Consider the following 13,244-nt stretch of genomic DNA (forward strand, 5'->3'; position numbering starts at 1 on the left):
CTGTCACTCTGTGTCTGACTGTCTGCGCCTGTCTGTCTGCCTGCGCCTGTCTGTCTGCCTGCGCCTGTCTGTCTGCCTGCGCCTGTCTGTCTGCCTGCGCCTGTCTGTCTGCCTGCGTCTGTCTGTGTCTACATCTGTTTACGTCGATCTGTGTCTGGGTCTGTCTGTGTCTGCATCGGTCTGTCTACGTCGGTCTGGGTGTGTCTCTCTACGTCGGTCTGGGTCTGTCTGTCTACATCGGTCTGGGTCTGTCTGTGTCTGTCTATGTCGGTCTGTGTCTGTGCATGTCTGTCTGTCTACGTCGGTCTGTGTCTACGTCGGTCTGTGTCTACGTCGGTCTGTGTCTACGTCGGTCTGTGTGTCTGTCTCTGTCTGTCTGTCTACATCGGTCTGTGGCTGGGTCTGTCTGTCTGTCTACGTCTATCTGTGTCTGTCTGCATCTGTCTGTCTGTCTGCGTCTTTCTGTGTCTGTCTGCATCTGTCTGTCTGTCTGCGTCTTTCTGTGTCTGTCTGCATCTGTCTGTCTGTCTGCGTCTTTCTGTGTCTGTCTGTCTACTTCGGTCTGTGGCTGGGTCTGTCTGTGTATGCGTCTGTCTGTCTGTCTACGTCGGTCTGTGTCTGTCTATGTCGGTATGCATCGGCCTACAGGAGTACAAGCGAAAGCAGATTGAGGAGCAGCGGCAGGCTGATCGTCTCCAAAGACAGTTGCAGCAGGAGCGGGCCTACCTTGTGTCCCTCCAGCAGCCCCGACCGCAGGACAAGAAACAGCTGTACCACTACAAAGACACAGCCCCCAGTAATGACAAGCCGGCCTGGGCCAAGGAGGTACGGCTCACACACCCCCGGGGAGTTTAGTTACACCAGCAGGGCTTTGACACCCTTTCTTAAAGCGACCTCTATCTCTTTTCCCAAGGCTGGATTTAGATTTTAGAAGTTGGAGCCTTGAAGCATTGCTCTGTCTGGACTGTGAGATGTATAAACGTGCGTCTGTCTTTACCCCCAGACTGCCGATTTTTATTTCCACTCTTAATATTTTCTCCAGCTTCTGCCGTGGTAACGTGTGTGTCTTATGTGTGTGTGTGTGTATATATGTATGTGTGATCTGTGTGACCTTTGGAATGCTCTCAGGTGATGCGTCGAGCCCAAAGTAACTCCCCTCGTATTCCTCCCAAGAAGTCCCACTCCTTCAACCAGCCTCGAGATGACAGCCTGTCACACCTCCTATCAAACCCTGAGTACGCCCCCCGCTCCCGCCCCCCTTCCTACCCTGCCCAATCAAGTCAGCCCAGGGAAATGTTCGTCCAGTCCGACTTCAAAAATAAGAATGTTCCATGTATTCGTGTGTCCTGCCCACCTGATCCCATCCCTGACTCCTCTTATCCAATCATGCGTCACCCTGAGCCCAGAAGGAGGAGCCCTGAGGGAGAAGTTCAGGAGTCAAGGGGAAGGAGTCCAGGTCCACGGGTCAGTCAGGGAGACACCCACTTCCTGTGTCTCTTAGAAACTTCCTCTGTCTCTCCAAAGGTGGACAAGCATTAACCCTTGCCTCGTGTGTCTGGGGGTATCTCTCTCCCTCTTTTCAATCCCTCTTTTCTTCTGAATGGCACTGTTCTTTATTTATTAACGGTTTTCTCTTCCTTTGCACCAGGGTACAGCTTGCTGAAATAATACTGCTTGGGATGTTCTGTTTTAGAATGGTGGCTGGAGAGTTCTAGAATTATGGCTGAATACGTCTGGAATGATGATGGTTCTGGAATGGTGTCTAGAGGGTTTTTAAAATGGTGTCTGGAGAATTCTAGAAGGTTGCTGTCCTGTCCTGTCCTAGAACAACTTTATTTCCTGTCTACGTTCTGAAATGGTGTCTGGTGTCTTATATATTGCAGACTTGTACTCTCAGAGACTAACAGACTTTTCCGGATTGTAGCTATTTCATTAACCCCTTCCTTAAAGTTACTGTCCAGTGAAAATCTCGCCTCTAAAGGTCAATGTGTTATTAGCCTCTACTTCTTCAGCCAGAATGCTATAGAACTGGTGCATTCATATTGAACAAATGTGTTTGAAAGGGTTGAAGTGCCAGTGTTAGTGAAGCGATTGCTACACGTCAACCTGAGGCGCTCACTAAGTTGTTGTCTTATTTGTAACAAGCGTGAGGCCGGCTGGGATATTTTCCAGTTAAATCCCGAACCAAATAGTGTGATATAAGCCTTGTTTGTGGTGAACAATACATGGCTGTCATGAACAAGCATAACCTTTTACACGGTGAATCATTATTAGTGCGACTGCACTTCACACTAGCTCTAGAGGATACAACCGGACCTATGATGCTGTGAGTGATGGGTTTTCCAAAGCAATATATTGCTCCTGTCGCAAGTCTTTTATTTCTATAGATGACGTAAAAATTATTTTCAAACGCAACACTTCCCTTTAACAGTGTTTTAGGGTAAGGTTTGTTTAAATGTCACCTCTATGTTCTGTAGAGGTCTTAGTGATGGGAGCCATCATTAACATAAAGTATGGTGTCATACTCTTGAAAAGGAGGAGGTGGCCAATCAGTGGTTTAAAGGAGTCGTTTCAGCTGACCTATCAGCAGTCTGCTCAGATTCATATCATTTAACAACACCTATATGACCACTCAAACACAGAAATCTTTCTTGACTAAAAACAATTCCTTTGTAGTACTCTAAATCTGGACTGAGCGGTCTCCCTGGTACTAATTTCCTTAAACTGACTGTTACCATCTGGTTTATAGTCAAGCTCCGTGTTCCTCTCAGGGACATACAGTTCCTGATTTTTCCTCAAACCAGGCCATATGCTCATAGCCACATAGGCAAGCCCCCCAGTGGCCACTGTGAGCTTGATGTAGGCCAGACGTTGCTAAATCTGTCTCAGCCCACACAATCCACCTCCCTCTTGTCACACACAGGTGCACATACAGGCATTTACACAGACACACACAGACAGACACAGACAGACACACACACACACAGACACACACAGACACACACACACACAGACACACACAGACAGGCACACACACACAGACACACACAGACAGGCACACACAGACAGGCACACAGTAGACTGGGATGTGTTCAGTCCAGTAAACAAAAACATTTTGGTTGCAACACGTTTTATCCACGTTTGTTTCTGTTTCTGTTGGTCCTTTATCGCTCTCCAATAGAAACTCTGACTGACAGAACATTTTTGTGCCTTAAAACGTGTTTGGTGGAATGACAGTCGCGCCACATGTTCTCATCTAAATATGGCTTCTCCATGGCAACTGCCCCGAGGGGTGTTTTAACACGTAACATGAGAGGCGCGCACACGTACGCGGACAAATCGGTCACTCACTGCCAATTAAAGTGTGTGTCTGTGTGTGTGTGTCTGTGTGTGTGTGTCTGTGTGTGTGTGTGTCTGTGTGTGTGTGTGTCTGTGTGTGTGTGTCTGTGTGTGTGTGTCTGTGTGTGTGTGTCTGTGTGTGTGTGTCTGTGTGTCTGTGTGTGTGTGTCTGTGTGTGTCTGTGTCTGTGTCTGTGTCTGTGTCTGTGTCTGTGTCTGTGTGTGTGTGTGTGGATGTGTGTGTCAGGTGGAGGAGCGTTCCAAGCTCAACAGACAGTGTTCTCCGGCGCTGCACCATAAAGGGTCAAACCGTATCTCCGACCCGTCCCTGCCGCCTCGCTCCGAGCCCTTCAGCAGTGGGGGCATAGAGCAATCCAGAACACCACCCACACACCACTCTGTAGAACCACAGGTGTGTGTGAGGAGAGAGGAAGTGTGTGTGTGTGTGTGCACGTGTATAATTTATGTATCGGCACGTTCGTGTTTTTTGATGTTTGTTTCTCACCCAGAGCATCTCCACATCTCCTCCCCACCTTCCCCACACCCTCCCTATCTCCTCACCTCCCCCTCTCCTTTTCTGGTCCTGGTCTGGTCCTGCTGAAATCCCCATCCTCCGGTCCTGGTCTGGTCTTGCTGTAATCCTCAACCTCTGGTCCTGCTGTGATCTTCTTGGTATGGTATTGGTCCTGGTCTGGTCCTGCTGTAATCCTCAACCTCTGGTCCTGCTGTGATCTTCTTGGTATGGTATTGGTCCTGGTCTGATCCTGCTGTAATCCTCACCCTCTGATCCTGCTGTATGGTATTGGTCCTGGCCTGGTTTGGATCCTTGTGGGGTGCTGCTGTATTTCTCCTCGTCTGGTCCTTTCAGATGGCCCACCTGGTGCAGGTGAAGTCCCACGGGCTGTCTGGTTCCCAGTCTCTACATGACCCTGCAGGGGTCACTGGCCTGTCCCCCTCCCCGTCCCCCTCCCCCGGTCGTCCCCCTATGCCTCGCCAGAACTCTGACCCCACCTCAGACACTCCTCCTCCGCCACCTCACCCTCGCCTTGTTCCCCCACCTGACAAATTGGACCGCAGCTCCTGGCTACGAACAGACCTGGACCTGCCTCCCAAGGTCTGCATGACAATGTCTGTCTGTTTCCTGAATGCAACATCTCTGACCCTTTGTGAATTGTATGTTTCCTAAACTCAGATATTTATGTGGGTGATTCTACAGAAGGAGTGTACATTGCGATCCCCCCAAAAAATGTTATCTTGAAACCTAAGACATTTAATAAAATATATTTCAATTCCATCCAAGGCAATAGAAAAACATATTTTTAAATTAATATAGTAAAAAGTCTGTTAAAGGCTTCCAGGTGGCGTGGCTCTGTCGCAGATGTCCACCACAAGCTAGGTCTGAGCCTTGACTGTACAGCTGGCTGATATCTGCCTGGGAGCTCCATGCAGTGATTTAAACTGGCTAAGCATCGCCCAGGGTGTGGTTGGCATCATAAGCAAGGATTTCCACGTCTCATTGGGCTCTAGTAACTCCCTCAGGCAGGTTGATTGCAAAATCTGACAGGTTGTCTGTTGCATGAGGGTTTCCTCGTATGCGCTGATCTGACTGATTTCTTGGTTGACTGCATTTTGCAGGAAATGAGCGAGTTAGACGGTAAATTATATGTTCTATATTTAAGAAAATGTCACCACCTTACATCTAGAATATAGAGACTCATAGCCAATAGATGGGCTCCAACCCTAAAAGAGCCCAAACATTCTCCAGTCCTCTGTTAGGCCAAACCATTTGCACAAACGTTTGGACAAACTGTATATTTGGCTTTGTCTACAAGGAACTCATGAACTTTGTCACAACAACAATATTTAACCTGTTGTAATGACCGGGTGTATTTTCTGATTAGTGTCATTTCCTGGGGCACGGCGGAAGCGCTTGGTTGCAAAATATGACGGGCGTGTTGGATATTGCTTTCTGACTGGAAAATAGGTTGCAGTTTGCAGTGTGCCTTTGCAGGCTGGTGAAATGTTTTATACTCTGATCTACCGTACTATAATTTACTTCTCAGGTTTCTTGGAACCACACATATTTTTCCCTATGTTTTGAACACATGCCAGGTAAACCTAAACTACTATGAAAAGAAAGGTTTAGTTTATATGTTTACTGGACATACTTTATTTTAGGAATATGGGGAGATAAATCTGTTACAAATCTGATTTTGAGCCTGTTTACCAACACCCAATTTGGAGTCCCAAACTCAGTTTTCAGATTGAGAACACGGCGTACGGTTCCTTACGCTCCTGCATTTGTGTAGGTGCCCCAGAGGACCACGTCTATCTCTCCAGCCCTGGTCCGGAAGAACTCTCCTGGGAATGGTCTAGGAGGCCTCGCTCCCAGAGCTGGGGCACACCTGATACGAGCCAGGTAGATGTGTTGAGCATACGGAGTGCCTCCCCTAACTACACACAGACAGAGTGCCTCCCCTAACTACGCACAGACAGAGTGCCTCCCCTAACTACGCACAGACAGAGTGCCTCCCCTAACTACGCACAGACAGAGTGCCTCCCCTAACTACGCACAGACAGAGTGCCTCCCCTAACTACGCACAGACAGAGTGCCTCCCCTAACTACGCACAGACAGAGTGCCTCCCCTAACTACGCACAGACAGAGTGCCTCCCCTAACTACGCACAGACAGAGTGCCTCCCCTAACTACGCACAGACAGAGTGCCTCCCCTAACTACGCACAGACAGAGTGCCTCCCCTAACTACGCACAGACTCAAGCACCACGTCCCACTTGTGAATCAGACGGTTGATGTTGTGTTTTTGCCTGTGTTGCCGTAGTAACCCGGACCTGCGGAGGACTGATGTCTCCATGGAAACTCCCCTGAAGAGGATGAGCAGTGGCAGTTCTTCCAGCTCATCTACCCCTTCCTCCCAGGGGGGCAGCAACGAGCGAGGTGCACACACGAACACGGCACGCTCGCGGTTTCCAATTGGATTAACCAACATGGAAAAATATTTGATTGGTTGGCTACTCGATGAGCAGATGTGTGATTGGTTGACAGGAGTCAGTAAGGTGGAGGGGTCTGCGGGGCCGGCCCAGGAAACCAAAGACGACAACAGAGACGTGACCCTGACGCGGCCCAGCAGGCCTGCTGTGAGTTCACGCGCACGCACGCCCCTCTCGTCTCTGAACTAACCAATACACGAGTCACTCCTCTGTCATATTTTCTCCTGTCTTCTCCTCCCACGTCCCTGTTTACTGTCCCGTGTCTGCGTGTCCATCCTCTCTAGAGCTATAAGAGAGCTGTGGATGAGGTTAGTGTCCTTCCTCCACTTCATCCGTCTTCCTCTCCGTCATCCGTTCACTCCCTAGGCTCTTTCACTCAGTCACCCGTGTGGTTTTTCACACACACACACACAATTTCTTTCCGTGTCGCCGACTGTCTGTTTTGTCTGTCCATTTCTTTTCCTGTTCTCTCACACGCTTGCCCTGTCTAGGTTGGGTAAAATGTCTATTACCGTAGACCGATGAACCCAAACCACTGACCTCTGAACCCTTTATTTTTGTTCAGTGTTCACTAACACGTTAAAGATATTGTCCCACTAAAATAATACCCTTGAATCCAAGCAAATGTCGCTTCACACGCCGGTGACCGCTGACCTTTTGTACATCTCTCCTGACCTCCAGGACCTGACCGCTCTGGCCAAGGAGCTGCGGGATCTACGTCAGGGGGAGGAGCTTAACCGGCCACCTGCCAAGGTGACGGACTACTCTTCATCCAGTGACGAGTCACAGAGTGACGAGGATGAGGGTGGGGAGGGGAGGAGCAACGACGGCTCCGTAGCGGTCAGCGACATCCCACGGATCATGTGAGCGCATCTGTTTGTGAGATATATAATTTGGCGTCGTTTGAATCGCTATGCCGAATAGTCTGAATAAGAGACATGGGGCTGCCATGTATTGTTTTAAATGTACATAATTCGTCCTTCAGAATACATGGATTTCTTTACAAATGTAGGGATTGTGTGTGTGTGTGTCTGTGTGTGTCTGTGTCTGTGTGTGTCTGTGTCTGTGTGTGTCTGCGTCTGTGTGTGTCTGCGTCTGTGTGTGTCTGTGTGTGTCTGTGTGTGTCTGTGTGTGTCTGTGTGTGTGTGTGTGTGTGTGTGTGTGTGTGTCTGTGTGTCTGTGTGTCTGTGTGTGTGTCTGTGTGTGTGTGTGTGTGTGTGTGTGTGTCTGTGTGTCTGTGTGTGTGTCTGTGTGTCTGTGTGTCTGTGTGTCTGTGTGTGTGTGTCTGTGTGTCTGTGTGTGTGTGTCTGTGTGTGTCTGTGTGTGTCTGTGTGTCTGTGTGTGTGTGTGTGTGTGTGTGTGTGTGTGTGTGTGTGTGTGTGTGTGTGTGTGTGTGTGTGTCAGGCCGGCTGCGGGGCAGAGCGGTGGGGATGCTTATGGCGTGATAGGAGGCCATAATGATTCCCACGACGATTCCTATGGCAACAGTTCCCAAGACAGCACCCTGATGATGAGAGAGGTCAGTCACATCTGACCCTCACTTGGACAGCGCTATATACCCTGCATCCAGGCATGCAGTTAATGTGTGTGTGTGTGCGTGTGCGCGTGTGTGCACCTGTGTGTGTGTGTGCGTGCGTCTGTCTGTCTGCATAGTCACTAGCACATTACTCTTCTTCTTCACTCCTCTGGGGTTTCCCATCTTCCACATCAAGGGCAGGCCTTGCCCCTTTAGCACAGATCTGACATCAGATTCCCAGTCATAAACCCCATAAACCCCAGTCCTACCGTAGACCAAATTTACAGTCAGTTTACCCCCCCCCCCAAAATCCTGCAAGGAAATACAACTGACCTGAGATCAGCGTCTAGAGTGGCCCCTCACTCTCTCTTTGTTCCAGACATATGGGGACAGGAGGCGGAGCTCCACGCTCGCTGAGGGCAACGGTTTCTGCTACAATGCTAATCTGCCCGATCTGGTGCAGCAAAGCCCCTCCCCCCTGGTCTCCCCTGGTGATGGCTCTGGGCGCAGCCACCCTGAAGTAGGTTAACTAGCCCCCTAAACCCTATTTTACCTTCTTTCACATTACAATCACATGCTAAGTCCCTACACACACTCCTAACAGGCTAGTCCCTACACACACTCCTAACAGGCTAGTCCCTACACACACTCCTAACAGGCTAGTCCCTACACACACTCCTAACAGGCTAGTCCCTACACACACTCCTAACAGGCTAGTCCCTACACACACTCCTAACAGGCTAGTCCCTACACACACTCCTAACAGGCTAGTCCCTACACACACTCCTAACAGGCTAGTCCCTACACACACTCCTAACAGGCTAGTCCCTACACACACTCCTAACAGGCTAGTCCCTACACACACTCCTAACAGGCTAGTCCCTACACACACTCCTAACAGGCTAGTCCCTACACACACTCCTAACAGGCTAGTCCCTACACACACTCCTAACAGGCTAGTCCCTACACACACTCCTAACAGGCTAGTCCCTACACACACTCCTAACAGGCTAGTCCCTACACACACTCCTAACAGGCTGGTCCCTACACACACTCCTAACAGGCTGGTCCCCACCAAGGTTATAATCATTAACGAAAACGAACGAAAAAAACGTAAACTAGGTGGGAAAAAACATTGTCGTTAACCGAAATAAAAAATAAAAACGAGGCATTAGAAAAAAAACGATAACTAACTAAAACTGTAATGTGTTGTTGACAAAACTAACTATAATAAAATATAATTATAGAGTAAATGTTCTTAGTTTTCGTCTTTGTCAATGTCTTTCCTTTTTTAACGATATTTAAAACATGCAGAGTATTCGCTCAGCTGTGTTTCCTTTCCCTGCTCTCCCTCCGTCTCTCTGTCACTCACTCACATACATACACACACACACACACACCTCCCCTCCGTGCACACCGCGTTTCCATGAGAACGAGTGTTCGACGTTGAAGCAAGTTCGCGAAAGGTTGGTGTCTCGTGAACACCTTTACACAATCACACATTAAAAAAGTGGTATAAAAATATTTTTAATTCTGAATATAATTTTGTCAGTGTGTTAATGTCTACCCGAGAAGCGATTGCGCCTTCTTTAGAAAGTTAACTAGTCGCAAGTTTGAGGTAAAATGCACTTGGGTTGTCGATGTCAAAACACTATAAGCTGTGATTCAAATATTAAGTAATGTTATGTCATTTTTACTTTTACACTGAATGTTTGCTGCTTCAATCCAGATGAGTAGGCAGAAGGCTATTGTATAAATTTAGAATAGGGTGTGAAAATTGTACAGCTGTGGTATTTGTATAGAGTGTGAATTCTGTTTAGAAGATGTGTAACGTTAGATTTTTGGTACGACGTGTGGATTTTGTAAGAGGTAACCTTAACGTTAAAGGAATTTCCATGGGGTGTGAATTTGGTAGGCCTCTAGGGTGTTAAATGTGTATATTTTGTGAAGGCGTGAACCATATTTAATATAATAAAGTTCTGTGTAACATTATTAAAGAAGGAATTATTTTAACTATCCCTTTCATACTTTTTTCAAAACATTAAAGCAAATCTACTAAATAGCGATCAGATGGCTAAAAACATCATTTGCATTTTGAGTTCTATCTATTTATGCTCTTGGCAAAGGTCATAACAAAACTGGTGCTAGACATATAAATGTATGATGATTCATGGTTATTACAGGTTTTGAGTGCAAACATCTGTGAATCTGTGCCTTGCTCCAATTTTACCTATCATGACACTTTGCCCCTAAACAACATAGTTTTTGTTGAGTTATTATTACACAATATTTTTCTGACCTTTTTGAATCTTGCCCCTGACAAATAGCCCATATTACAAAATAAGACTAAAACTAACACTAAAACTAATAAAAACTCAACTAAAACTAAGCATTTTCAAAAAATAAAAACGAAACTAGCAAACCCACTATTTCTAAACGAAATAAAAAAAATAACTAATAAAAAATGCAAAACTATAATAACCTTTGTCCCTACACACACTCCTAACAGGCTGGTCCCTACACACACTCTTAACATGCTGGTCCTTAAAAGTACCCCTTGCACCGTACCTTCCTTGCCTCTGTCCCCCTGTACTCTCTCTGCGTCCTGTCCTAAAACCTCCCTGTGGTCTGACTCAGACCTAAATTCTGAATCTGCCCTATGAGACTCTTTAGCCAGGAGACGGCCCCCCGGTGTATCTCCCATCCATTCTCTTCACCCGCTGCTGACAGCATGCTCTTCTCCCAGCATGCTCTTCTCCCTTCTCTGCATGTTGTGTGTGCATGGCCAACCAGGTTTCCTGTTGCTTAATCCACTCCACACTGCTGACCTGTGAGGCTGAAAAACCCTCCGCCCCCTGGCCGTCAGGTCACATGTTCAGGGACAACTCTGACCCACAAATGGTTTCAGTGGCCCTGATGCCAGTCCCTTCTCTCTGATTGGCAGTATGGCATGGGAAGTGGGAGTGGCTCCAAGTCCTCCTCCTTCACGCCCTTTGTTGATCCACGAGTCTATGGAACGTCACCAACTGAAGATGATGATGAAAACTCTGCCCCGGGTGAGTTGGTCATCTTGTCAGTCCTTCTTTCCCTTCTTTCTGCCTCGCTTGTTCTTGCCAGTATGTGGCTTCGGAAAAGGAGCAGGTTTGCGTGAATGTTTTGATACAGCTGCAATATTTTGTGACCATTCTTGTTTATTGGTTTTGTTTCTTTTATTGTATTTTTTTCATACAATTTTGTTTCTCCCCTCCCGATATCAAACATTTGAATTCACTCTTACGGCCATGCCTCAAAGTAGCCACTCCCCGCAGGGTTGGGAGTTGAATATTGAGACGTGTGCGTGTGAGCACTAAAGCAAATCTCGGAAAAAAATAATCAGCTTCGTATCGCATTTCTCGCACCACAACTACGCATTTGAAGGACCACGCAATTACCAGCCAACAGAGAAGCCAATACGAGGCTTTGTTAGGGCAACAAGGCTGGCTGACTGGCTGACTCCACCCAACACCAACTCCACGAACCCGGAGACAGAGCTGAGACCGTTAGCCTCACCACCTACAAGGCACCTGGATGTTTTGGATGCAGTGGTGCAGCTTTTCTGCGAGGCAGTGACTAATGCCGCTCTGTTCCCGGGAGCCCATCTGAAAATAGTATTGTGGTTGTCCTGGGGTTGTTAAAAGTTTGAAAGGCGCTTGTGAATGTTGGCCTGATATTGTCCTGTCCTTTGCAGCCCTCTTTCCAAATGAGTTGCTACTGCATGAGCAGGCCCGACTGAACGAGGCCAGAAAGATCAGCGTGGTCAACGTGAACCCAACCAACATTCGACCTCACAGCGACACGCCAGAGATCCGCAAATACAAGAAACGCTTCAACTCTGAGATCCTGTGCGCTGCCCTCTGGGGTGAGACACCTAATTTACACATTCAATGTAAGATCAGAGTGAGACTTATACCCATAGCATAAGTCTCACTCTGGGGTCTCGCTCTGGGGTGAGACTTATACTATATATTACATATAATATCCTCTGGTGTGAGAGACTTAAACAAAACTGTGACGTCAATATATTTGAGTATCTTCCCTGGTGATGCTCTGCCAGGCCTGTACTGGGTATCTTCCCTGGTGATGCTCTGCCAGGCCTGTACTGGGTATCTTCTCTGGTGATGCTCTGCCAGGTCTGTACTGGGTATCTTCTCTGGTGATGCTCTGCCAGGTCTGTACTGGGTATCTTCTCTGGTGATGCTCTGCCAGGTCTGTACTGGGTATCTTCTCTGGTGATGCTCTGCCAGGCCTGTACTGGGTATCTTCTCTGGTGATGCTCTGCCAGGTCTGTACTGGGTATCTTCTCTGGTGATGCTCTGCCAGGTCTGTACTGGGTATCTTCTCTGGTGATGCTCTGCCAGGCCTGTACTGGGTATCTTCTCTGGTGATGCTCTGCCAGGCCTGTACTGGGTATCTTCTCTGGTGATGCTCTGCCAGGTCTGTACTGGGTATCTTCTCTGGTGATGCTCTGCCATGTCTGTACTGGGTATCTTCTCTGGTGATGCTCTGCCAGGCCTGTACTGGGTATCTTCTCTGGTGATGCTCTGCCAGGCCTGTACTGGGTATCTTCTCTGGTGATGCTCTGCCAGGCCTGTACTGGGTATCTTCTCTGGTGATGCTCTGCCAGGCCTGTACTGGGTATGTTCTCTGGTGATGCTCTGCCAGGCCTGTACTGCAGCCGTATTCAGTTCTTTCATGTTTCGGGCCTATTTTGCTTCCAGTCTAGTGTTCAGCATGTGAAAGAACTTCTGACTTGGATTCAGATTGGGTATTTGTCTTGGCCAGTCAAGACTTTCCAGTTCTTGGGCCTAAAATAGACTTTGTAGCTATGACAGTGTGTTTGGGGTCAGGATTCGAAACCTGGTCTCCCAGATATATTTGAGTTATTTACCAGACCCTATTATCTGGAATGGCTCTTAGGAGCACGCTGACACATTTTCATACGTTTTTCTACAAATACAGACTTTTAGCCAAAAGAACATACTTCATTTGCACTGTTAATTTTGTCTATCTATGTGTGTATATATATGTTTATATACATCACTACTCACTTTTTATTTATAATAAGCAAGTGTGTGCATCTGTGCGTGCGTCTGTGCGTGCGTGCGTCTGTGCGTGCGTGCGTGCGTGCGTGCGTGCGTGCGTGTGTCTTTAGGTGTGAACTTGCTAGTTGGAACGGAGAATGGTCTGATGTTGCTGGACCGCAGCGGTCAGGGGAAAGTCTACAACCTGATCAGCCGCCGACGCTTCCAACAGATGGATGTTCTGGAGGGACTCAATGTCCTAGTCACCATATCAGGTAGGACCAGCACTTTACCAAAGCTTACCAAGAACTTGTACCTGGTG

The 13,244-nt window shown here is 47.8% G+C and overlaps 1 protein-coding gene across 12 annotated transcripts in view; it reads left to right on the plus strand.

Moving 5' to 3' along the window:
• tnikb (TRAF2 and NCK interacting kinase b) overlaps window positions 1-13,244 on the plus strand; it is a 35,616-nt gene that overhangs the window by 13,639 nt on the left and 8,733 nt on the right. For 4 of the 12 annotated variants that reach the window (XM_029116194.2, XM_029116197.2, XM_029116195.2 and 1 more), the window contains 14 exons: window positions 649-825; window positions 1,129-1,464; window positions 3,586-3,750; window positions 4,207-4,452; window positions 5,648-5,757; window positions 6,178-6,293; window positions 6,402-6,493; window positions 6,631-6,654; window positions 7,028-7,209; window positions 7,751-7,865; window positions 8,242-8,382; window positions 10,807-10,918; window positions 11,590-11,760; window positions 13,054-13,197. In XM_029116194.2, the coding sequence (XP_028972027.2) occupies window positions 649-825; window positions 1,129-1,464; window positions 3,586-3,750; window positions 4,207-4,452; window positions 5,648-5,757; window positions 6,178-6,293; window positions 6,402-6,493; window positions 6,631-6,654; window positions 7,028-7,209; window positions 7,751-7,865; window positions 8,242-8,382; window positions 10,807-10,918; window positions 11,590-11,760; window positions 13,054-13,197 (2,131 nt within the window). The other 8 variants (XM_029116200.2, XM_029116201.2, XM_029116202.2 and 5 more) reach the window with 6 other exon arrangements.

This window comes from Esox lucius, chromosome 21 (assembly GCF_011004845.1).
Source record: "Esox lucius isolate fEsoLuc1 chromosome 21, fEsoLuc1.pri, whole genome shotgun sequence".
NCBI classification, from domain to species: Eukaryota; Metazoa; Chordata; class Actinopteri; order Esociformes; family Esocidae; genus Esox; species Esox lucius.